General features: G+C 39.5%; 2 protein-coding genes across 6 annotated transcripts; one reads left to right on the top strand and one right to left on the bottom strand.

Moving 5' to 3' along the window:
• Positions 1–28: 28 nt before the first annotated feature.
• LOC111272926 (uncharacterized) lies at positions 29–5,394 on the bottom strand. Of its 2 annotated transcripts, XM_086973441.1 has the most exons (5): positions 5,029–5,394; positions 2,143–2,262; positions 1,881–2,036; positions 1,447–1,547; positions 29–1,068 (listed from the first exon to the last, which is right to left on the bottom strand). In XM_086973441.1, the coding sequence occupies exons 3-5, from the start codon at positions 1,992–1,994 to the stop codon at positions 876–878; spliced, it is 408 nt and encodes a 135-aa protein (XP_086829567.1). In that variant the 5' UTR covers positions 1,995–2,036; positions 2,143–2,262; positions 5,029–5,394; the 3' UTR covers positions 29–875. The 2 variants fall into 2 exon arrangements, with proteins under 2 accessions (XP_086829567.1, XP_086829566.1); XM_086973440.1 differs by having other exon boundaries at positions 1,881–2,262.
• A 159-nt stretch (positions 5,395–5,553) lies between these two features.
• Positions 5,554–23,355, top strand: LOC111272924 (putative peptidoglycan muropeptide transporter SLC46). Of its 4 annotated transcripts, none has more exons than XM_022854607.2 (10): positions 5,554–5,870; positions 6,839–7,229; positions 14,381–14,547; positions 15,760–15,837; positions 17,984–18,125; positions 18,488–18,853; positions 19,248–19,374; positions 19,545–19,639; positions 19,972–20,200; positions 20,374–23,355. In XM_022854607.2, exons 2-10 carry the CDS (start codon positions 7,191–7,193, stop codon positions 20,589–20,591), a joined length of 1,461 nt encoding a protein of 486 aa, XP_022710342.1. In that variant the 5' UTR covers positions 5,554–5,870; positions 6,839–7,190; the 3' UTR covers positions 20,592–23,355. The 4 variants fall into 4 exon arrangements, with proteins under 4 accessions (XP_022710342.1, XP_022710343.1, XP_022710341.1 ...); XM_022854608.2 differs by having other exon boundaries at positions 5,554–6,066; XM_022854606.2 differs by having other exon boundaries at positions 5,554–6,249.
• Positions 23,356–26,975: the final 3,620 nt, after the last annotated feature.

Here is a 26,975-nt window from a genome sequence, read left to right as displayed (position 1 = left end):
ATAACACTATAGATTTTTGGTGAAAATAGAAGAATGATTCTAAGAAATTCTTTTTGGTCTAATTCTATCATATTAATTAAAGGGAGCCTTGTAGACAGTTTCATATGCTGTCCAACCATTCCTGACACTACAGTCGGTGAGTTGATACAACGATTGTTTTATAATGTTAAATGTGGATAACTATTCCCTACAATTCTTGCCGCTAGTAAGAACATCATCATTCTATTTAACCAGGCCGTTAGCCCGCATTTTACTGCGTGCTTCAAACAGTGAGTCATCTATTTCTTACGGTCCTTAGCTAGCAGGAGCCAAGCAATCTGTATTCTCGATGAACGACAAAACAAAGAAGATCACTCTGCCCTGTCGAAGCTTGAGTTTCGATGAATTCTCATGGGATCGCATCTGTTCGAATTCTTTCACCTGCTTTTTATCGTAATATTACGTACAGGTGACGTAAAATGTAGTGTAGACGTGATGCCTTGAGTTAGCGCTACAATCGTGCTTGGCACTACTAACATTTAAGGAGCAATACACACAAATGTATACAATATTTCAGTATCCAGTGTTTGACCATGAAACTTATATACTAAAAAACGCCTGGTCGACAGCCCTTAGAAAAGCTTTGACAACGTATGAGACTAACAGGCGCGTTGTCTGTCCTGTGCTATTTTTATTTATATATTTATATATTTGGCTATGTGCTAATACTCGAAATTAGTTTCAGTAAACATCACCACAGGGACTGATAAGATAAAAGGTTGATTGATTTGATAGCGTTCTCCAATAGAACATATGGCTTCTCTTCAACAAGTGCGTCTTTGATTGGTTTAGTGATTAAATTAAACTGATATCAGCTAAGGAGTCAACGTCCCCTTTTAATTATTTCTCACCTTTCTTCTCGCTTGATTGTTCGTTGACGGCAGACCTGAAGAAATCTGGTATTTCTTTTGAAATATCTCTATGATGAATGTTTCGGGTCGTATGTTCGGTATCGCCCGTAAGCATTCCATCAGACGACTGGCTTTCAGTACGAAGTCAAAAGAAGTCGGTCTGTACGCGGGTTCGGACCTAGACAACAACATGTTTCAAAGACTAGCAGGCAGATACGTTTCCCGTTAAGCTACCACGGGGCCCCTTGAGTTACCTAGGAAACTATTTTCCGCGAACAGCAGAAGTTTTAATGCGCATGTTACCGAAAGATCCCGGAAGGCAGCCTTGATCGCATCGTTTCATCGCTGGTCCTATGCACCCGCTCTTAGCCTGTTTGGTTTTAAAGTAGATCCAATCGTTGCATATACGATACGCGTCATTTGAGAATCTCTTACAGTAGAAAACCTCGGACAATTAAATCGCGTCAAAGTCTTTTTCCTCTAAAAAGCACTGGGGCTACCTGAAATCACGTCGCGTGTGTTTTAGCCGACTCGCTGCTGCTATTCGGTAACCTACCTTATCGCTGTGAGCTTCCAGCAACGAAAACCTTCAAGACGAACCTTACGAGTCAGAAGCAAAAATTCACGGATATCGATGAAGTTCCTCTTTCTTGGGCGCTATGAAGGACAATAAATGCAAAAGAAAAGCGATTAAATAGACAACATCACTCGCTTTGCTGGGCATGAATTCCACCACGGACCATACGGAAAATCAAACCTTCACGACGGCGTTTGTAACGGTTAGTTTATCACAAATACGTCTGTTTAAAAATAAAATTTTTAGCCCATCGCTGTCCTTCTGTTTCCCCTCTTTTGTTCGCGATTTTCGAAATAGCTTTATACAAGAGTCTAGACGAACTGTGATTTTGATTAGCCACATTGTGCGCAAGGGAATGGTACAACAAATTATTCCCAATTCATAACGATAACTCTTATTCGAGCATTACTAACTTGGAGTGCTGACATGTGCCTGGATATTTGCTGAAGGCGTGAAGCCAGGAACTCGGCAGAACACATTTTTGCTGCTGCGACCACCCTATGCACAGGATGTTTACGTCCAGTCATGCGACCTTTCAGATTTCTAGCAACGTACGAGGGTATCGCTGGCTTTAAGTGGATGGATACACAGTCTTTAGAACTGAAATTTTTAATTTTTATTTGAAACAATCTGAGTAAATTACAAAAGCATAAATTCCGTAGAAAATAGGTTCACCTCTCATAGTGGCCTCTGGCGTAGTTACATGTAGATCGAAGACGTAATTATGGTTCGATAGATAAAGGAACGCCCTTCGATAAACTTCACGCATGGCTAAAGTCAAGACTAGCGATATTCCTGTAATAAAATGAAGATTAGTTTGCATCATTGCTAATTTTTACAGACGAAATTAAATAAGTTAATAATAAGAGAGTTAAGTATTTAGAATTTTTTTAAATGTTTCATAAAATATGAATGCAATTATTTTTTGTTTGTAAAACAACAAGGTTCCATATGCTTTTCGTCACAACGCAACACAACGTTTTACAGCAGATCCTTAAACATACTTCGTCGGACTTGTTGGTAGTTCTGAACGTATTCTGCTTAAAGGTATAGCAATTCAAAGTAACATTTAAGGTCGATGAGCTGTTCAGAAGAGCGTTCACCGCGACTTAAAGTATAAAATCGTCTACGGTGTACCGCATAGCCAGCTCGCCATTTACCTATTGAGTCGAAAATAGTTATTCAAGTATCAAAGTCCTGCCTATATTGAAGTCAGTCATGTATCGCGTTGGGTGTAACCATCAGGTCTATATGAACTGCTTTAAAAATAAGTATTACTGCAATCGTTACGAAGTGGAAAAGTGTGAAAATTTCTATATTTTCAATATTCAACATTCAAATGTTAAAGCTGCTAACGAAAACCCAATAAAAAAACCTTCCAAAGATTCAATAGAAAAATATAAACATATGAAACGGTGGCCGAATGAACCGTGATACGCTTAGCTTTCCTCCCTCTTGATGAAATCTAAATGCCCAAAATGCTTTCCTATTCAGCTTGGTTCGTCGCTTGACGCTCAATAAGCTGGAGCTCACCACAGCGGTATTGTAGTGAGCGCTCCCGTAGTACAAATGCACATATTCTTTTACCTTTCCTAGACACTGGTACATGAGATGACAGCTGATAAGAAGTACAGCCTACGTGCTCTCGAACAACGGGATTCTGATTGATGTGTTGGCTCTTGGAGAGACCGATTCAAACGTAATTGTTAAGGCTGAAGATCCCTTTCATAATGATAGGCCTAGGTTTATATCTTTGAACTTAACAGAGCGTAAGTTGTTCAGATAAAAACACTCTGCGAGGTATGAATATGGGTTCACTGGGCAAAAAGGTAAATTTACACGGCGACATCTCTCCAATTAACGATTTACTTGAGCTATCTTTCAACGGAATCGTCAGTTTAAAATTAATTAACTTAATTTTTAAATTCGATTATATTAATTAAAATTTTATATTCGATCTAGTCACCTCACGTCCCTCATAGGGTCTTCTAGGGGATGGAGCAAGTAGCACAGGCATCCATGATTTGGATCAAGCAAGGTGCTCGAAAACGAGTTCGATAGGTGCCACGAGACGCCGAAACGTAAAAGGAAAATACGCGACCTGATCAAACAATTTGTGCCATTCAGCAAAAAGTATTAGATGCATACTGCTCCGTGAGTGTGTCACGTTGGAAAATAAACTCAAGTTATCTATAGCACAGTGTTTAATACAAAAGTTTTCCCAAAACCTGAACGAAAAAGTTGATAAATTAGTCAATTGCAGACGTCGTACCTGGATGATAGGCACACATAAAGTCATTTGCTAAATGGTTCCGTGACTAAAAAGTGATCTAGGCCATATGACATGTGACACGACTCATGCCGTTTGAGGGGCACCATTGGCGCGGATGCATAACTAGTTCGTAAGTTAGTTGCATAATTGTAAGTGTTTATAAGTGATAAATGTGGGCTTCGAAAGCTTTCAGGTGCTCCAATTACAAAACGTAAAAGTACTTTCTGGGGCTTCCTATCTCTGACTGCAACGACGCCGTTATTAACTGCAGAGCAAAGCTCCGCTGACTAAAATAGATGTATGAAACATATAACTCTCCCCTTCCTCAGAGCGATTTGATACACAACAATTACCTTAATTATGGATTAGCACATCGAAATTAATGATCAGAGTACAATCGAATCCGTTTTAACTGACAGGCCAGTAATATCCGTGCAGGACCGTATTGGCCAGAGAGGAGTAATCCAGCACTATGGCGACTTCAAAATAATCATATGATTAATATATATTGCATTTGAACAATATGAACCGTTTCAGTTAAGTAACCCATTAGCAGTTATGAACTAACTATGTAGGAGATAAGTTACTGTCAAGTTTTACCGCAGAGGTAACTGGTCTGAGACCCGCTACAAATGTCGTTAATATACGAGAAGCTAGTTTTTTATCCACGCAGAATAAATCCTTTCTTTAATTGTTTCAGATTAGACAGTAAATGTGGTACAATAGCACGTTAAAAATAGCTCGATGCGCATGTATACGACAGTACTAGCGTTAACGGTTTACGAACGCTTTACCAATTGAATTTTGTAAATAGTCATTTTTAACGCACTTAATGAGGCTAGAGCTAACTGTGGTATACAGAAAAAAAATTAAACAAAGTTCTACTTTGAATTATTATATTTGAAGCCAAAACATGTGTCACTTTCTAGGCTCCTTCCGATCAAAGGAATGTCCTCCTGCTATAGACGGTACTCCACTGATTTTCTTTACAACTAATCATCGTAATTAAGTATCAGTCATGCTAAGAGGTCTATTACAAGATGATAACTAGAGAAAAAAAAACTTGTGATGATGCGTTTAATGACGTTTCTACCACTAATGTAGCAAAACATTTATCATGAATTTCAGCTCGTTTGCTTTCTATAAATATATATAGTCAAAATCTAAAATTTCGGAGTTTGGAAACTTTGCATATATTTTGCCACTTAAGAACAGAACAGGCGCATCCGACGGGCTATATCCTCATCTGGTATAACCATTTAGAAAAATTTCTCTCCAAAAATACGCACGGGTTTAGATCTTTCCGAATTTGCAATCCCATGTATGTTATCAGCATTGAACTCCTCCATAGCATAGCACTTGTGTTCACGGACAATAGATACCTTCCTTTTCAGAGTTTATCGGCCACTAATGAGCATTCATCACAACGAAATTGCTCATTCACTAGTTGACATCAATCGACGTTCCACAACAGTGTTTGCAACATACCATTATACATATATAGTTTCCCATGATAATGCACTCTCCGTTAAACATTACGCCCGTTATTTCGCGCGCAGCTAAATTTGAATACTGCCACTACGAAGAAAGCGAGCGGCTAACGTAGAAGAGCGCTAACAGGAGACTAAAACACAAACAAAGATGGGATCCCAAATGCCCCGTGTTTTGAGAGAAAGGGTAGCAACCCCATGTGTACAACACAGAGAGCACACTGTTGCCGTCGTTGTCGTCTGCTGCGCGGGCGACGAGTACAAACCGGGTAAACCACAATCAGTGTCAATATCACGGCAGCCTGCGTGGGAAGAGCAGGGGCAGCCCCATTACTGTATCGCTATACCGACAGAGCAGTACGTCCGTGCAGTTAAATCACGTCGGCGGAAACGTAACACATGCAGACAGATACAGTAAACGTAGACAGTATATCAGCATAAAAGAGGGGCGGTCCTTTTTATTCTGGTCGTGTGGACGGCGCATATTGTTGAGATCTGACGGCAACAGTCAGCTTAGCCGCCGCCATTGCAGCAGTCTTCTAGCTCTTGGCCTGCTGCTTGCCTCAAACGACCTTACCGACGTGACAGACTCGCTATAACGACGTTGAGTGTGAGTGGGTTAGCGAGCGGAGGATAAGTGAGTAAGTGGACTTGCCGCCTGTTATTGGTTAACTAGCGTCTACTACGGACAACATCTGTTACCGCTATTACTGTAGTAACGAAGTAGTTCTTATGTTCATTCAATACAATGCTCTACGAACAATTGCTGATTCGACAGTGTGTCGGCTGGTACCAATTAGCGGCACGTTCCTTGCGCCACTTCGGTGTAGTGGACCGGTATAGTAGACAGTTACCAGACAGAAAAATACTGTGAAGTGTTTGCGTTAATGTTCTCATATCAAAAGCGCATTTCCCTACTGTCTCCAACTGTCTATAGGCGGAAAAAAACGGAAAGCAACATTGGCCTATAAGGGAGCAGACGATAAATAGAAAAAAAAAAAGACAAATATCGAGCAACCGGTACCAATAGCCATCCGCAAATCTGTTCATGTTACCTAGCGTCCTATATTACCACAGCTTCAAAGGGTGCACACGAGACGGCAGAAGGCAGCTAATTAGTGGTGGGAGTGAAATAGCGATAGAAAGAGAGAAAAAAAAAGCTTGAAAGGAGATTGCCCGCAAAATCTAGCTAGATAGAGTTGACACCGAAGACACGCTAGACGTTTGAGTAGATATTTCAGTGTTTCAGTATATTGAGATTTTTCGGTAACAATACAAAAGTAGCTATGTCAGCGGAACACGATAGAGGTTAAACACATTTTTACCTACTTACTAAGCAAGCTTGTGAATGATAGAAAAATAAAGGTCGAACAAGATTGACAAAACAACGCGGTTCAGTATACGTGGCTTCCCGTTCCATTAGTGATAGATCGACCGCCATATCGCGGAACCATATCTAGGAACACGGCTGAGTAGATCAATTGCGAAACAAAAGCACTGATTTAGTTGAAAGAAAGTTTTCATCTACAAACTACTAACGCAAACGAGGCAACACATGTGGTCTTCCTCTTTAGGCGTGTTAATGAATTTGTTTGTATTCGGTTTCTAGAAAGCAACGGGTCGGGATATTACTTTTGGGCTGTGCGTACAAACGTGCGTCTACTTCTGTGTAATGTTATGTGCCTGTGCGTGCTCGTGCTTGGAGGCGGCTGAATTCGCTGACAAGCCGTTACTAACAATTGAACAATGATCGACTGCTGTTGTCCATCTGCTCAAATTGACTACGTAGCGAATGAAGACGGGCTATTGTAGGTGACGACAATAAGAAATATAAGTTAACTGCTTGCTTAGTACCTCTCCGAAGGCTATAACGACGATAACAACGTGAAGTTTTGCTGTGGTCAGAGGAGCTTGCTACTGATATTAAGAAAGCAACGAGGTACGCCATTCCTGCTAGCAACATGTCACACCGACCGCTGACTAGCGGTCTTACGGATGAGGTAAGGAATAGACAAATCTCGAGGATCACTTCTGTGTTGAGTTAGTATCAAGTGAACACTTTTGTAGAATTTCGATACTTCCTAGTGCGCTGTAAGCGTCTGCATAAAACCCCCTGGTAAACCTTTACAACTTACAAATGTTCAGTTGGATTTGTGATATATAGTTTGTTGTAGGTCAGCGGTGTTATCTTCTTCATGCGTAGTAAGCATTGATAATCGGGCAACAATGAATTCTTCGCGGCTTCTTTTATCGGCAGTTTTACACCGTCTCCAGCGGTGGGATTTCTGTAATGCTAAAACGTCCGCGTGGTTGTTTGTTTCTCATCGTTAGGTGCCGACGGGCAATTGCTGATTAGCCCTCCTTAATTGAATCTTCGACACTGCTTATTTTGAGTTCTCGATTAGCCGTCTTGATCGAGCCTACCTTTCAGCATCGTGCCATCGACGATTCTCTGTCTGAGCTTGTTCTGACTCTTGTTGGATGTCCGATATCGCGACTCCTTGCTTGCTCTATGTAGTATTATTTTATTAATTAGGGATGGTTAGTTAGCGTTGAGACTACCTGCCCTTTTCCTCATAGCCGTGGCTTTATCCATTGTATAGGAGACTGTTTCTGTGCGAACGCGGTTCAAGGAACTTTATGGATCACGAGTGCGTGACCAAATAGCGCACTCAGTATTTTCGTGGGCAGCGGACCTTGCCAAGCGATGATATATAAGTACTATACTGATGTATACGAAAGGGGATCAAATGAGGCAAGTGACCCACAATGGAACGGATAAGGCCACTAATAGGCTGCTCGTCTTCCATATCTGTCTTAGTTAACTCTTTTTACTTTTATCAGTTGAGTTTTTTTCATCTTTTTTCTTTGTTGTTTTTACGAACTAAACTTGTTCTTCTTACTTCACGGAGGACTATGCCATGAATTGACCTACGACGACGGGATGCACTTACAAAGTTATTTACATATGTTAACGTATTTCATGTTCAGCCGTTGTTTGTTTGTGTATGTTGCTTTGCTTTCCTTAATTAAAGATGTCCTCTTCGTTCTGCCCATTGACCCGGCGAAGTTGTCGCCGGTTGTTACTCCCTCGTCCACCGATGCAAACTTGCGACAGAAATCGTCCACGTATCTAAAATCGTCGTTTCTGTTTCGCTGTTACCCCTGTGTTAAGCATTAGGGTTCCTGCGACTGCCATTCTTACATTGGTTTGGTGCCTTTTTGGCGTTATGTCTTTTTATGGAAACGATAAACAAAAAAAGAAGCATCTCCGCGATAATCATATACTAAGGACCTTCATTAACGTAAGCAAGCTGATGCGTTTGCTTGAGGAATCGAAAATTAATTTCGAATTAAAATTGCAGCTTATTTGTTTCAGTATATTTCCTCTGCAAGATTTGAATTGATTTGCTTTTATTCTACCAGCTAAGTAAGGTCATACCCTAAGGTTTATATTACTTTATGAAAAACGTAATATTCAATATTATATAGATTAGCCGTAAGGTGAAGGTATCATTAGGTAAAGAGCGGATAGTTATTTCCTTTTGCCCGTGAATTTCAGTCGAACCGCAACAACCTATATACGTCGTTACGTGCATATGTCCGTACGGAAATATTTCGCCTTTTTCTAATAACCAGAATATTCGAAGTAAGCGAAACACGCAACCGATTTTTACGCTAGATAATATGCAGTCATAGTTTTAGCTTTCGTATAAAAACTGTAGATAATTCTACGTCTGTTAAAGAAAACACTTGCACTTTGTTCGTGTTGATGGCAAATTTCGTTTAATCGATGTAGGTCCTAGATCGATTTTGTCTATAGACAACGTTGTACCATAACTGGAGCTCTTCTTCGAATACGCAGTTCTATTTATTATAAAATCATACATACAACCGCGACTACCAGTTGTGATTCAAATTGCTTAAAGATGAATGTTCATAGTGTTAGCCATTTACGTATTTGATCTTTCAGAAATGAATAAACGAAGTACTTGAACGCCTATTTTAACGAATGCTAATTCCATTGTAAAATGTAGGCATGTGAGCAAGCTTTTATTCAAAAGTTACGGCAAGAGTTCCAATCAAAAGAAGTACTTTACTTTGTTGACAGTGTTGTGTGCTAACTGTGTCAGTAGCACTCCGTTCGACAATAAACACTCACAAATAAACTACAACTAAATATGGAATATTGTGTTTTATAAGACCAAACCTGATAATTTATTCCGTTTCTTTTGCTTGTATCATTTATAGATTGGTGTATTTCACTATGTCAATTGAACATATATGCTCAACTGTCACTGCTGATACTATCTTAGTGAATATTCCACAATAATTTGCTACTATACTAACTGTAGAGAAGTGAGAATTAGAATGGTTTACTGGATAAAAAATCATCGTATTAACATGTGTCCTGTTAGTCGTGGTGTCCCGGAATGAGCTGTTTTTGTGCCAAAAAAAAGTTTGCCTGTCTCTCCGTCAAGACGCTATTTCTTTGGATACCTTTCCATAGACAGTACGGTACTGATTGGTGCCAACTATGAATATACACAGTCATTAAACATTGGTTGTTTCTCATTAAAAATGTAGTAATTATTAATGACAATCATATTTGGGAGCAGGTTATGATAACAGTGGCTTAAGACAACCTTTACAGAAATGGTGTGTGGCGGTGGCGGGTGGATCCGAAATGATCTAACAGTTCACCAGTGAAGTTGCACTTTACTTAGTGTTACGTACAGATCGATTATAATTTCGTGGGACACACACGTGCGTAAGCCTCTTTACTAACCTTCGTAAGCTCGTAAAATGTTTATATCAGCTTTGCGTTTCATCTGACGTTTTTACAGAAGATATTTTACCGCTTCAACGCGCTTTCTAGCATAATGCGAATTGTGCATTGATAGCTCCATTATGTACCTACATTTTTGTTTTAATCGAGATCTAGGGCGACAAAAGGGAAAGGCAAAGCGAAAAAAATACCCAGAGGGAAATGATCGTCTTGGCTGATGGTCTTGCAGATGATCGTGTGAGAACAAAACGCCGTCCAGTCAATGCGGTAGTTCTCTGTAGCAGGATAGCAGGCTGCTGTACTGAGTAGTTTAAATATATGAAAAGCACTACGAGAGAAAAAAAAAAAACGCTTTCAAGAATTAACCTGACACGCACGATATACCCGTTCTCTACCAGCAAGTGTTTTATTTTTCTTTGTTTTTTTTTTTTTTTTTAATTAATATTACCTGCAAAAGAGTTGCTCCTTCTTACGCCTGAATTCGTCCTAAACATTGACAGTTTTCCAATTCAACAAAATTCCGAGTGTGCTGGCGATTTGGCGCTTGTGTTCGACAGCTGATGATCGTCGAAGTCCATCAGGTTTGCACTGAGCACAGAAATTCATATGAAGCTACAAAATGGAGCTCAACGGCCACGTCGATGATACGATCATGCTTACGGCGGCTGCGTAGCGGCGCAGACACTTCCAGCCAGGTCAACCCAACCACTGCCTTCGAAAGTACGTCGCAGAGCACCATTAATTAACTTTTTTAATTTGGTAACTAGTTCCGCTACCACATATACTGCTAAAGCTCCTGTGTTTTGAATAGTTTCCATCGTACCTGTGTATTTCTAATACATTTTCTACTTTTTGTTGCTATGCTAAACGACTGATACGGAATTATGGATACGATTGGAGGGATACGGCAAAGGTGACGTGCTTTTACATTTTTTCGATCGGGGCAGCTCATGGCTCATACAGAGTTTCAGTTAGCACAATAATGCATATGCCTCAAAAGCTGAGACACAGGCACGACTATGGAATAGAGCTTTCGGCACTAGGAAAGTATGATAGCATTACACAGACGTAGCCCAAGTCTGACGGGACTGATGCGTAGACATGAATGATTTCTGATGATACCTCTGTGGTTTATTTGTCTAGTCAATAATAATATAGAATGCTGCAGGACCGCCATTACTTTTGTGAGACAGACTACTCAAAAAACGGGTTGTTTATCATCGTTTTCCATTGCTTGGTTTAATAAATAATCAATTTGAACACGAAAACTTAATATGCACGTGTCTATGGGGTGACTCAAGTCTATCTGATTTTGTTAAGGTAATTGGCTTACGGTTGATTTTTGGACGGTACAGAACATACAGAATTCCACGTGTTTATCACTGATTGATATAGCTTGCAGAGATCTATCGCATTGCATAGATCAAAATCTGTCATAAAGTAAGCGATTTTTTGAAAAACTCTCCTTGTTGGAGGTTTCCGGCTTTACAAGAAAACATTATGAACACTAGAAAATTAAGAGCAAACTAAAGTAAGCAGTTTAAACAAAATTGAGTTTTCTATGTTTCTTTTTATGGATGGTAAATGCATGATTTTTATGGAATTTCGTTTGCCTCCTCTTATCGCAGAGGGTATATGCCCCCAGTCGTATAGGCTGGCTAATTTTCTTTATATTTTAACAAAAAATCTAGTGGGGAAAACATTTCACCATTGTACTGCACTTAAAAAGTGCATCATTTCAAATTAGTGGGGGCACAGTTGCTTGATTCAAGGCGTGGTGTTGTTATCGGCCTGTACACTGTTCTAGAATTTTTGTCGTGTTAATTTTAGGCTATAATAAATCTGAGTATTTCAATTCCATTGTAACTCGCAACCTGTTAACATTATTAATCACTCACAGAATTGCTTGCTTACTAAAAATGTCCAGGGTATTTTCATAGGCGTAAATTAAACTAACGCAAAAAATCAAATAAATGATTTTTTTTTGTACATTTCTGTGGTAAGAACCTTTGCGCGTGATATTTCTGCCTGCTGCCCAGTGGATGCTATGTATATGTATGCTTCTTTAGAACCTTTGGTTTGCTCGAAACTGCTTTCTTTAAATGGCAAGCTATTTTTGTTAGCTGACTGTGTCATTCAGCGTCCGTTATCACGCCAGGACAACTCGTACCTACTAAAATTCAGTTGCTGATTCATCCGGGAGTAAGGTACCGATAGTATCCAGCTGATATTAGCATCGATCATCATATTTACGCTAATACCTCATTATAATATAAGAGGTTTGCTGGTTTGAACCTCACCAGTACTGGTAAGCATGCTGAATCGAATCCTGTGTCAAAGATATAGCATAAATCACTCTTACAATTCCTGTCGCCATATTATACTGCTTTACTCCGTAATTTTCAAAGAAGTTATACTCGTGTACTGATTAAATTTCTTTAAAATTTTCGTATAGGCTTAGATGAGGTAATACTTTAACTCGAAACTTGAAATTTCAACCTATTTCGGGTTTGTCTTACACCGATAATTTAAGTTCAACGATTGTTCTTGGCGATCTGTTTGGGTTTGCTATATATTCTTTTGTTTCCCATCTACAAACAGCAGAATGTTATTTGACGTACTTCAGTTATGATCCGCAACAGACATTTACGTCATTGTAGAAATATCCAGTATCCGCTTCATTTAAAATGTGTTCTATTTATTACATAGTATTCTATAACTAAAACTGCTTTATATTCTATTTTAAAATAGAATATCAAAGACACAGAACTTCGTTCTAGTTCTCACGCCACTCAGATACTGCGAAAATCATTAATTCGATAAGGAAATATCCAAGGAAGCTTATATAAACTTTTCTTATTTAAAAATATGCTTTTATATTACACGGTACACAGTGTTGATATCTTTACGTGACGCTTATTTGTTCGTTCGCAGCGTTGTTGTTGTTGTTGTTGTTTAGAATTTACTAAAGTCACCCGCATCATTGTCGGGTGCTAATAACAGAAGGGCTTAAGCTGCTGTTTACCTGATAGTTACTTGATGATCAAATACGCCTACAGCTGAAATTTACCATCGTGGTAGACACCACGTCTAGTCACTTTGACTAAGCGTATGTAGAAACTAAATAGCGAAGCAAACTTTATATACAATGTTATTGGAAGAAATGCTGGACACTTGCTAGGATAGTTCCATAGGAAATACCTATTTAAAAGAACATCGTACATGAAGTATATTGGTTTTCCGAAAGCACTAAACAATTCATTATTATGCATCTCGTTGTTGCCATAATAGAAAGATAGTTGTTGGAAATCCAAGCATCCATAAGCGAACATCTCAGAAATCTAGTTCAGTCATCAATATCTACCCATATGTATCTGACATCGCACGAGACTCCTATATAGAATCCTTGGTTTGACAATCATTGTGTCTCAGACATACACTATGGTTTTTTTTTCGGGGTTGAAATGATCATACACTAATTAGAAGCCGTAGCAGCGTCAAGATATAGCTTTCGCGATTTAACCTAATTCCGCCGGTTTTATCGGCCGCGGTTACCAAAACAAGAACCTAGTGTAATTTTCATTTTATCTATTCCGAACATAGCTCCGGCTATATATTATAAACTACAATTACTAGAAGACTATTATCAATTTCGACAGTTATAGCTGGCGCAATAAGTCATTATTACAGATGTTCCATGAGAAAATTACTAAAACATCCACTCCTGTATCTCTTACAGACGATTCTACCGTCGCGACTTCTTGTGGTGCTTTGCTTTCTTGTCTTTCTTCGTTCCTATAGCTTCCAAGAGACATAAATCAAAAGACCGTTACTAGGCCATCGTTCGATGCTACCTGGATGGTGTCCTAGCACGTGCATTAGGCCCAACATTCAACCGAATGTTACCCCCATTAATAGTACAGATTTCTTCTTAAACGGTTGCTGTTCATTGCATTATATGGACATACTTCAATATTCATTTTCTATTGGCTTTACTGTTGTATGGGCTTCGATTTTAAATCGTCTAGCTTCGCTTTCGTTTGTTTTGTTTTGGTCTACGAAGCGATAGTCAACAAACTCTGTATTCGGATTCGCTCGTTCGAGGCAACCTTAAATCAGCATAGCTTAAGTATCTTCCGATTCAAGTTATATAATAATATTAACCGGTCAATAGTGCTATTCAGAGCTAAATCATGTGTGCGTTTAAGCATGGTCAATAACTAAGAACGTACACATGAATAATTACTTGCTTACAGATAGTATGCCAAACGAACATTGCCGATAATTATATAAATTAATTTAACACTGTTTGCCGCTATAATTTTTTTTTTCGCTGTTTTCGCATATTTTAATGCTACACAGGATGACGACTACGAAGAAGATGAGCTATCAACTGGATCGGATACAAATTGGCTTCGATTCATCCTGGGACTACAGCTTGAACTGTTTTTGTTTATGTATGCGATGTCATATTCGATGCGATTAGTCATCACTCAGGACTGGTTCCTTTACAAATCATGTTTATCGAGGTAAGATATTTTTGCATCTGGCATTGACCCCTTACCCTTACTTATTTTAGCTTGTTGCTAGTGGCCTCATTGAAGTGGGGGTCCGCTCTTTTCGAGAGAATGAAAATAGTCAACTAGTTTAGTTAGGGCACATCATGAATCTCCTAACAATCTGTACTTTATCTCTGTAGTATTGTTGTCCTCATTCGGGCAGGGTAACAATAGGTTAGATTAGATAAAAGTAGAGATTAGACAGTTAGGTTGGCATTCATGACACGGACGGGATCGACTTTCCTGCTACCGGCCTTTTCGTCATCCTTTTAAGGCCAAGTGTTATCTTGTTGTTAGTAAAGAAGTCAACACATAAATCTAGCTAGGTCTGAATCTTCTGAGCTGATCTGCTTTACAGCCATGCATTGGGTATCCTTATTTTCATGTGTAATCGTCATATTAGCTGTATGACATATATCCAACCGATTCGGGCAATCAGCTTTGTCAGGCACACTTACGATTCCTTGGCGTCCGCTTGACATTATTGGAAAACGGGTGCGTCATATGACAGGCTAACATTGAGTTTCAGAAACTGTGTATACTTGTTAGAAGTAACAGAATTGTTTTCTATTATTATATTCCATTTGAAATCATGTCAGGAAATTTCAATTCAACTTAGTACGTTCTTTCATAATAAAGATATGTGCCGCGCAAAACGACGTACCCTGCCGCAAACTTGGCTAGCAGCTGTTGATGCTCTCTGGAATAACTGATAATGTAGTAAAAATAGATGAAAGAAACAAATCTAAAAATACCTTTGTAGACGTTTTCTCATGATCAATTAGCGAATTTCCAACAGGCAGTTAAAATACCGTGATTGGTCCCTTTATGGGCATGTAATGGTCCATACGAAGTAAAAAACTAAAGGCATATACGAATCTGTACGGTAGTCTGAAAATATTAACTATTCGTCAAATACGGGCTACGCTTTTTAGTAGGTAATGGTAATGGTATGAGGCAGACGTTTCGGAACAATAACTTAAGTGCATGGATGTCTGCTAAGAATTTTTCGTATCGCTTTAGAATAGTTGCAAGAATAACTTAACCAAAAATTTATCTTGATGTCAAGCTATCGTATAAAGAATATCGTGTTATCGATGTATTACTATGACACCTATATGGCAACCAGTGTTGGACTTCAGTTTTAAAATTTGAATCATTATTTGCTTTTTTTCGCTGTAGGTTCAACTATAATGAGAGTTTGTGTCATCAAATTCTTGATCGGGACAATGAGAGTTCAGATAAAACGGCAATTACACGGTAAGCGAACAGACCATTCTTCACCAGACCATTCAGAAAAATGAGTGCTGAATTTTCTGTTTTAATAATTTGTTACAATCTCGCAGCTAAAACGTGATAAAATATATTAAGAAAATTTGCAGTCAGCGGGACATTTTGGACGAACCTGAGACGAGTCAAAAGTTACGACTCAAACGAGACCATTTCAAAAGCTAATTTTCTCCGGAGTTCCTTTATTAATCTGCAAAGCAAGTTAAGGATTCAAACGGAAACGGCTTGACAGCCGGCAATAGATATAGGAATATTGAAGATGTCTACAGGTAGTAAGCGAAACAGACAACTACTTGGACGGTTAAAAATCACAAGTTCATTCTGTTGTGGGATTCGCAAGTGTGTTCTGATAGAAGAACGTAGTAAGCATTGTGATTTATCGGTAACTTTATCGGTAGGGCTCCTATGAACGAAACGATTACGGGCTCAGCGTCATAAAGATCAATGGGCTTTTTGATTGCGGCGCTGTGGGGACTAGTTAGAAGAACGGATGGCCTAGGTCCACTAGTTTAAAAGTGTAGGGCTATATAAATTTTGTACATTGAAAAAGAATAATTTTTTACATATTTCTTCATATTCTGGGTTAACTTTCGCCAACCAGACACAAAGATAGTTCATCTTTATTTTATAATTTTCATTATGCATACGTATTCGTTATATATATGTATATATGTTCGTTACGGTTGCCTTCTGAAAAGTGCCTTGCACACTCATTAATGATTAGCGCGTGGACATCGAACACTGGGTAGCGTGGATCGCACACACTAAAAAACACCCCTTAAATTTAGATGGATCGTGAAGTATATGAGCTAAGCTGTACCGTTGTTGGACTGCTACTAGTAAAAAAATATTAGGTGCACTTTATTCATTACAATCGTAAAAAACATTGATATTTAAAGTAAGATACACTGCCGAAAAGTCCAGAGATATTACATGCGCTAGTAGCAGCACATCCAGCAGCTAAAGTTACCACAATAATAAAACACGTTACACTAAATTGAATAAAAGTAGACTACACTTTACCTGTGTCGAGATTATAAACTTCTTGAGTTGCTCGAAATTGACAGTTTACGGCAATGCAGGTGAAAATTTGCTTGGAGAAACCCAGAAGCAGGCTCCAGTACGGTACGACGGCAAATTCACGACTGAGAAACAACAGTTCGAAATGACAGTTTATCAGTACAATCCAAAAGTGCATTTCTAATAATCCTTCTATTTCAATCAAGGCGTTAGTTCAATGTGAGCAGATGTGCTAGTTCACGGATTGTTCACGAAGGCCATAGGGACGCATCGTATATCACAAAAGTCGAGCAAATATTCTTCAAGAACATTCAAATTAAGAAATTTAATTCGGTAATTCCTCCTGAATTCTCTCAAGAATAAAGCAGTAGGTCGTCTTTACAAGAAGATATTTATCATTCATGAAAAATCAATCGCGCAAATGCTCACTAACTTGCTCACTATCTACAGGATGCGCCTTGTGTGAATGAAAGCAAATTTCTGTTCGATGTTCATGTCCCGAGTGACGGAAAATGGTTGTACGATCGTGAATAAGTTAGATGTCTGAAAAAATATACATCTTCAAGCAATATTGTGCATTGGGTTATACAAGCCGATTAATGTAGATACACTGTTTAAGATAAAAAAGCATTCTGCGGTGAATATACATGCCGTACAACTCCGATTTGAGGCTATTAGATTACTACGCATAAAACATTATTAAGCAAAATCCAACAACTCTTGATATGGTAACGTCGACTCGCGTTTATATCAACGAAAACGTTTGCACATCTATAAAAGGATCATTTGAAACGACCTTATGAACGGCTTGAGCCCCGAAGCGTGTAATTGTGCAGGGTGGTGTTTAAATTGAATAAACTTGAATGCGCGAAGTGGCACTTCTAGAACATATAAACATATTCGTTCAAATAGAAGAACTCATAACAAATAGTGCGGATTTAGATACCCCGTTATGTATACTGGTAAAAAAAAAAACATTCGTTAGCTAGATGTTTCCTCTGAATTTACTCCTCATGCCACTCGCAACGCAACAGAATGCGCTGAGTGAATGCTGTGGGCTGCTGCCGGTAATTAACTTTAACTGTGTTTTTTTTAGGGTTGCAAACATGTACAATTTGTGTCTGTTCCTTGTCCAGTTTGTTCCCGCTGGCCTTCTTTCGATCTTTATTTCACCTTTTGCTGATATCTATGGCCTAAAGGTACCACTTATGATAGCCACAGCCGGAGGATGCGTTCAGGTAAGTGCACACATAGGGTGACCTTATACGTGTAGTTTCGCTAGCGTTTTCAGCAACATATTTAATTATCCGATCTTTTTCGATGTAACCCAAAATAGCAAATATCTCGTAGATAGATTCGTAGCTCGAGGCTACCGGTAGAAGAATTACCACTCTTATGTATATATTTATACCGACTATGCTCAATATATAAGTTTTACTTATATATGTATAGTCAAGGCAAAGCGCCTTGAGGTTCTACTTCTCTGTTGTTCCAAAATTTAATTGCCTCAGTCTGTGCTGAGGATACCCTATCACTAATACCTAGGCATGAATTCAATTTTAAATCTGCATTCTTAATTTTGTCTTTGATTATTTTGTAGGACCTTCTAACGATTCTGACAACCGTAACGCCATCACTCCCAACTGTTCTAACAGCTTTGTGCGCTATACCGAACGGTATGACCGGCGGCCTCGTGATTACCTGCGCCTCTGTGTATTCACACGCCGCGAGGAACTCGGCGGAAAATACGAAGACCGTCCGATTCGCCGTTATTATCACAGCGTTGACTCTCGGCTTCCAGTTGGGAATGTTCGTCAGTGGACAGATCTTTGCATTCTCGCACAAGAAACACGTTTCTGTATTCATCACCTCGGCCATCATTCTCGGCTCCTGCCTTGTATACCTTTGGATAGTGGTGCCGCTTGGTGATGAGATTCGCAATGCCACACGTCACGAACTCATCCGAGTATGTTTATCCAGCGCGATCCAATAAAAATAAGTATAGAATAGGAGCTGATAGTTAATTGAATATACGTTGTGCTGCTAATCAGTACCTGAGATAGTCTCGTAGGCTGCTAATGCCAGCTAGTTTCATTGAAGTCTTCAGTGCGCTAAACGAGCTTGCCTTGATCTTACAAAGAGCTCACAAGTTATTTCTTTCGTTTAACTTAAAATTAGTGAAAAACACTGTTATCTTATGTTAAATAAAGGACTGGCGTTGCGATTTCAGTATAATACCTGAAAACTAATGAGCTATTTGCAAGCTAGTCTCCTCCAATCTAATAAGCGTTGCCAATATATATATTATGTATTTACCTCGTTTTGATCGTATTTGTTGGGTTTTGGATGGGCTTATTCAGGATCTTTGTCGCGTTGACAACTTCACTGAGGGCTTTAAGGCAGTCTTCCGGCAAAGGCCAGGCAGAAATCGTAAAAAATTGCTCCTGCTTATGGCTTCCATGTGGTTCGTCCTTTTTAATAGCGAAAGTAAGTCTTACGTCGAACGCAACATATGGCCGAACAGCAATTTGTGTCCATTACTTATAATGTGTTAACGACTCTTATAATATGCTTAACTGTCCTTCAAAGGCAATTCTATCGCTGTTTGGTACATGCATTAATGTAGTTACGTGTACTTCTAACGATGAAAATTTCAGCTGCACGAAATATCAATTATTATTATACGAAAAAACGCTACAATTGGAATCCGACAGATTTCTCCAACGTTACAGCGGCATTTGGAATATTTCAGGTACGTTTAAACTTAGTAACCGTATCGGTAAAAGGCAAATCATGCCTAATGGTTAATACCAGTATGACAGCAGGGCCAATACAAAGACGGAATAGTTACACAGTAGATCTCAACAAATACCACCTCTTAGAGCAAACTGTTCCTTTGGTGCTTACCGTGTGCTGAACATCCAGTTGAACTGATGACCGAGTATTTCACACTATGGATCACTTTACATACAAAATCAAGGAACCTGCTTGAAATTTATTTGAGATCGTTTTCGGTATGATTCCCTGCTACAATATTTATTCAGGATTCATGGATTTAACTATGCGATATTTTTCCTGCTTCAGCTGGTTGCAACGGCTACTTGTATCGCTGTGTTTAGTCGCGCTCTTCGCCTGTCAGATCCCGCATTCGCTTGTATTGGAGTGGTAGCATTCATGGTGCAAAATGCTGTGAAAGCATTCGCCGACAAAGAACGGCTCTATTATCTTGGCTATACGTTCGGCGTGCCCGGAGGTACCGCGGCTGTCGGTATTTCTGCGGCTGCCTCCCGTATCATCGGACCCTCTGAGACGAGTACGTTTTGCTTAGAGCATTTTCACCTATTTTTTTACTATGTTCCGTATTTTTCATGCGAAGATAAAAGATTTCCCTTATTTTACGAGTAGGACTAACGTGATTTTCCTCTTCTTGCTTTTTTGAACTCTGTGCGATTCTGGTGACGCCTGATTCCTTGATACGTCTCGCAGCGAAAGTGTTTTCGTTCTGGACGACGTGCGAATCTCTGGTACCGGCCATTGGTGATGTGATATCATCTCTATTGTTTAACGCCTTCCTGGGGGTCTTTCCGGGATTGCCATTCCTGCTGGGAGCTGTACTGCAATTGATTCCTCTGGGCGCACTAATCTATTGTATTCGACATCCAGAGATTGAACAAGACGAGTTCGTACATCGACGACTGACATAAGAGCCACTGCGCTGCCGAATTTGACTTAGTGGCAAAGGTTCCGGCCCGGAGACAGCGGACATCGATTACAGTGGTTTACAAACAAGGAAGTAATATCAAGCCCCCAATTGATGGTAGTAGCTGTATCCGCCCTTTTTTTTGATGATGCTACTGGTGAGTAGAGGGAAAAGCTACATCGAGGTGTTGATTGTTTATTATGATCGACTGGATCAACGACTTCGAGAGACATGTTGAAGTAAAGATTCTGCGGCGAGTAGTGGTCATCACAAACGAACTGAAGACCGGGTACGGCCTGAATAAATAAACCCATCCTGGTCGTGGGTACTTTAACGTAGCAGCAACATTAGCTGGATGCATCCTCTAAATTCATCGACATAAATTTCAGCACAAAAATAACTTGGCATTTTCTTAATTAGGAAAGGCCAGCAGCCGCCTAGATTACCTTGCTTTGTCCATTAGTGTCGCGTATTTTATTGTGTTCGATTAGTTTGGCAATTAAGTTCCTGCTGAAACCCGCTAGTACTTTTTAGCGACGTTAGTTAATATCTATCTCATCTCAGTGGATTTGTTCTGTTCTTTTCAACGATATAGATATTGCTCATTGCGATTGGCATTTTATCTGCAAATACGGGATATTATTATTGATTTCGAGCAAATATGTTCAACTCTACCGAGCTTGTATATGTAGAAATTCTGTCGTGATGGTGACGAGAATAAAAATGATGATAAACTCAACGCGACACGGCGTCAAAAGCACGAGGAGATCATCACCATAGAATCGAAATACTAACTATAACAATTGATATAAACAAGACGAAGAACGTGATAAATACATTCCCAACGGCTGGTAAGGCCTGTCTACATATTGTGCATCTGATCAAAATCTGTGTACTCATCATGTGATGTGATACTTATAGCATATGGAGACAAGTTTGATAGATCGAAAAGAAGCCGGTTTACTTAGATAAAAAGGTTAAAGAAACAGCGCCCGGGTCGCTGCCCGTACAGAGCCTATTCTATAACGCGTTTTACTCTTAACAACGCTATTTTCCGACCTATTAATAACCAAAGAAAGGCATACATACACTCAATACGCAGTGATACAAGATAAAAAATATAGATATGTTATTACTACAAGCTCTATTAACTGTTGTGTGAATGTGGCATATTGATAAGCCCATATTTTTATTGCATTGTCACTAGCTTGGTATTAGTATAATTCCGAGAGCCTATTTATACATGTATTCATAATGAAGATGTAAAGCAGAATTTTTCACGGTCTCTTTACATCCTTCGAAATGTTTTATTTACTAAATCGGATATAACTTTATTGAATTATAAGCTACATAGATAGCTCCTGAAAGAAAAATGCTCTTCGGTTGATATCATTACTTCTATCGTTATTACTGATAATATGCCTGTTTCCTTCAATGTATCTAGGAATTCTTATAGACGGATATGCCAGCACGAGCTAACAAAAAAAAAGATTGCGAATTGATGTACTTAATTGTTTTTTAATAACCTAAGACAACTTTTCAAACAACTAACTGGCGAAATACATTATCTACCGTACAAGTACGCACGTGTAATTATCTTTATAATAAGTCATAAATACAAACGTTGCAAATTTACTGTGATCTCCAATAATTACCATTTAATAATTTCCGTGCCAATTCAGATCGATCCGCTGCTTAGCACCATTTACAACCTATTGGCTTCCAGCTTTGCTACTAAATTTTATAGGGAAATAGCATAAACTGTAATGAAGTAAAAAATCACTTAGTCCGAATCATCTACAGGCGGGGTCAAAATGTTAACAGCACTATCAATCACAATTCGATCGCAACTAAAGAAGACGTTTACTGATTACTACGTAATGCGCTGCGTTGGGCTTCGTCCAATGCAGATGCTAAAATCAATAGCTGAGTTAACTAAAAGCTACAACATTTTCGATAAAAATTAACAATAAATGTCAATGAAATAACTATCTTTTTCACTGAGTCTTCCACTGAACATTTCCAACTATTTCGTGTCCGTTCTTTATGCTTATAAACAGACGAAAAAGAAGAAACGTTGTTATGACAAAACCAATCTACTACTACATCGACGAGTTATTCGCAAGAAGCGTAAAACGTCGAAAAGCTTGTACGCTTACCAACTATTCCGCTATAATAGAACCCAACGAAGGTCAAAATGTGTATTCGGTTCGTAGTCTCAAAAAGCTGAAAACAAAAACGATTCCCAGAACGATTTAGTCTTCTTCTGCTATAATCTGCCGAACATATGTATACGACTAAAGTTTCTGCCGTCGGAACCGCACTCCTTATTCAATAGTAACGTGTGTCTATTTCTCAAATCAGGACAAAATTATGTTACTATACAATATTATACGTACAATATAGCTAAAATAGTATATACATATGATACGTTAATGTCTGTTAGTGAAGTTGCTCGCTGGCGGAACGTATGCTTATCAGGTCGATAATGAATGGACGAAAAGATGATCGTGTGTGGGATAAACAGAATTTAAGTAAATATAAAAAATATAATTAAAAAAAAAGCTTACCGCAAGTCAGTCTACCAAATAAGTATATTTTAACTAACTATTGCATGTATATGGAACAGGGGCGCCCTAATTATTCTAACACCGTTACCTGTCAGCTATATTATTTTCAGCCCTTTGAAAATCGGGCTCAAAAAACTGTTATCAAACGCACCAGGTTACTACAAACAAATAAAGGGTTTAACGATGACTTCATCCTTATATTGGTTATCTTCTATTATAAATATACATCGATTGTAAAATAGATGCTGATGTTATTATCCAAGATCCACACAAATATGTAAAGTAACTAGATACAGCCCATGCATAAATCATGCTTCTTCAGTAATGCAAAACTGGTGTGGTAGCATTGAGGTAAAGTAACGCTAGGTTTTTGAAAACGCACAGACCTTGTCAATTTCGACGAAATGAAATAGTGGTTACCGACTATTCTTGTAGACGTTATCTTGCGTGCTGTTTTACCTGCATTAACTAGACAACTAATTTATCTAATTTTATATATTATACTTTCCCCAAGACGGGAACATATTGAACATGGCGAGATATAAATGGGGGCGTTATTCCAAAGGAAGTAAAGCTTATACCATTGATTAGAAAATTACGACAAACAATTTTCTATAAACGTGTGTGCATCCTTGTTTCTAATCAAAACTCTCCTCAAGAGACCTTGAGCTTCTCTTAAATGCAGTTCTTCAATAAGCCACAATTTAGTTTGGCTTACTTAGCACTAAGGATGGTAAAATAATGAACTATGAATTGTCCATAATGCGTAAGAGTTATCTTTCACTTTTTATAAATTATAAAATAATTAATTATAACATAAAGCCTATATATGCACCAATTCACATCGACCACGTCGCTTGTTCAGCGTGAGCTCATACATCATGGCAATACACCCGCAGCGAATACCCTTGTATGTTATGGATCAACCTGACTATTCGTTACCAGTGACAATTCGCGATATCCATATTTGCCTATCTCGAAATGATTAAGGATTTGGGGAAAAAAGCCCGAGGTCGTTGATTCAAGTTGCGTTAATGTATTCCATACGACAGATGTAGTTGAATAACGAACTCATTTTTTAAAAATTACTTTAGCACAACAAGTAGTTTTCGGCACCGATCGATTCCGCGGGAATTTTTAAAATTTTCCGCTTACTAATCTTGTTTGTCGCCTTCAATAGAAGGTGACGCAAAAACACCAATAGACCACTGGGACTGTGCGCACCATTGCTTATTTGATTTTCATGTTTCTATAGGTGTGGTCGCCCTCCACGCTCGAGTACTTCCGCCATGCCTTTTTATCGATATGGTTGCCTAACTTTATTATCTATCGTTCTCCTTTTAGCTCTTTCCTTCGACTTAAGTGTCACCACAGCACTATCACGAAGACTTTCTCGATTGAAATGTGTGACCGGCTGACCGCCTTTAGCAGACAGCCAATATGGGTGAGAGCATCACTAGCTGTAGGACATGATCTTTTCTCCACATATACATGCTGCGATGGAAAATCGTCTGCTTTTTGTTGGGCGATAGCTGCGCGCTAGTTTTTTTCCGTGTGCGGTAACACTAGTTCAACTAGCAACAGCAGTCGCCGCCGCCGCTGCTGCTGCCACATGAACAGTCGACGAACTAATCTGTACGAAACGCGATAGTGCGACCCGTTGATTTAGGCACACAGAAAGTTGCTGCATACGACATCCCCTAAATAAGAATATTACTACATCAGGTAACTATGGTGTGTACGTGTGTGGGGTCTATAGCAGCCTGTTGACACGGTGCGCGATCAGCTTAATGGCTGCTGTTGTTGTCGTTGTTGTTCGGCTATTTCGCTAATGTTTCTATTTGGTTAGCCTTCTTTGGGAGATTGATGACTGAGACCAAACGACTATACGAGCGACCTCTCTATGGGCTAGACCAAAAGGGGACCAAACGTCGACGCTTGTCTGGCGGCTTCTGCAGGAGCGCTGTGGTAACTGCTAGTTGTTGCTGCTTCGACTTTAGGTCGCGCTGCAACAGACTTAGCAACAATTGCAGAAGAGTAATAGTGGTCAACAGCGAAGTCGAAAGTAAGCATAAACTAACGAAGACGGACAGATAAACGGACCTTTCGGGCTCATTGCCTGCCAACATTGGCTGAATTGTTAATAGAGAACGATCACGTCATTAGACAGCGTGTCGGTGTGGGTCGCAGGTGGTGCAGCTGTAGTAAGTTCGTTGATGGTCAGGAACTCGCAGTGTTAAGAAGTTCTGTTGAAATTTCACATCATCGTGTGGTCCTGTCACGTATTTTAGTGTGTGTATCTTTCCCTGTCTATGTGTGTTTCCGTATCGCTCTGTCTGTCAGTTCGTAAAACAACAGGCACAATTACACGACAAAAAAAGACAGCCGTATCGTAGATAAGAAGCAGCAGCTAACGAAAAATCTTAGCTGAGTTCGGGCGGATATTGGGCGTTGTGCTACGCAATTACCATCTCATGACAAATGTTGTCGTTGCTTACGAAACATGAAAAGATAAATGGCAATCATCATAAGAATATGCGCAATAATTAATAATAATAGTAACAAGCGATAGTTTGAGAGATTTTGCCTGGATAACGTGAGAGTGCTATTGCGAGGTATACAATCATCTGTTCAGAGGTTAAAATAACAGTCATTCCTACTAGAAGCTGTTTACGCGAATGCCTTGTCGTAGCTGGAGAAAAGCCCCCTACAGCTACTTCATGGAGGTCGCAATCTGTATTGTTAGATGCGTGCGTGCTGTTTCTGTCATGTGCTGGCTACGTTTTCTCATATCACTGTGTTGTCTCTTCACGACTCGATAGGCCAACCGGACTCAGATGGAAGCTGTCCAAAAAGAAAAAGCAGAGTCCAAACTCCAAGGCCCGGGCCTGTTTTCCGAGGGCCTCCACTGCTCCGACACGGTATCTTTATATTATAGGCTGCCAAAAGGAAAGCACGCGCTCATCTAACAATACAGGTTGCGACCCCCCACATCAGCAACTGGAAGGAGCTGTAAGGGGCTTTTCTCCAACTACGACAAGATACTCGCGTAAACAGCTTGTAGTAGAAACCAACTGTTATTTTAAGCCCTAGACAGATGATTGTGCACTTCGCAATAGCACCCTCAGTTGTTCAGACAAGATATCTCACATTACTATTATTATTAATTATTGTGCATATTCTTACGGCGATTGCCAGCTATCTTTTCGTGTTTCGAAGGCAACGACAGCATCCGCCAACAACGCCCAGTATCCACCCGAACTCAACTTAGGTTTTTCGTTAGCGAAGTGTGTCTGTTTAGAGCTTAAAATAACAGTTATTCCTACTAGAAGCTGTTTACGCAAGTGCCTTGTCGTAGCTAGAGAAAACCCCCCTCACAGCTTCTTCGTCTGTGTGCAACAGTTGCTGATATGGATGTCGCAATCCTTTTTGAAGCGTGCGATGTACAGATATCGTGTCGGAGCAGTTGAGGCCCTCGGAAAATTGGCCGGGCCGATAGAGTTTGGACTCTGCTTTTTCTGTTCGGACAGATTCCATCCAAGTCTGATTGGCCTACCGAGTCGTGAAGAAACAACATAGCGATGTGGGAAATTAACATAGCAAGCATATGATAGAAGATGCGGGGTGGGCTTAGTGCGTAGCTGCTTCCTAAGACAAATCTGGGAGTTAGACGGTATTTAGAAGGGGAAGAGTAGCACCAACAGAAAAATACACTCACAACTGGAAGTAATAACGTGACTAATTCAGAGAATTCGGCTAGACACAGCTCAGGATAGTTCCTGATCTGTGTCCCGCCGCCAAACAGGCGAACATCTCGT

The sequence above is a fragment of the Varroa jacobsoni genome, unplaced genomic scaffold, assembly GCF_002532875.2.
Source record: "Varroa jacobsoni isolate VJ856 unplaced genomic scaffold, vjacob_1.0 contig03862, whole genome shotgun sequence".
In the NCBI taxonomy this organism is placed as follows: Eukaryota; Metazoa; Arthropoda; class Arachnida; order Mesostigmata; family Varroidae; genus Varroa; species Varroa jacobsoni.
The sequence above is the reverse complement of the archived record's forward strand: the minus strand, read 5'-3'. Positions and strand labels throughout refer to the sequence as shown.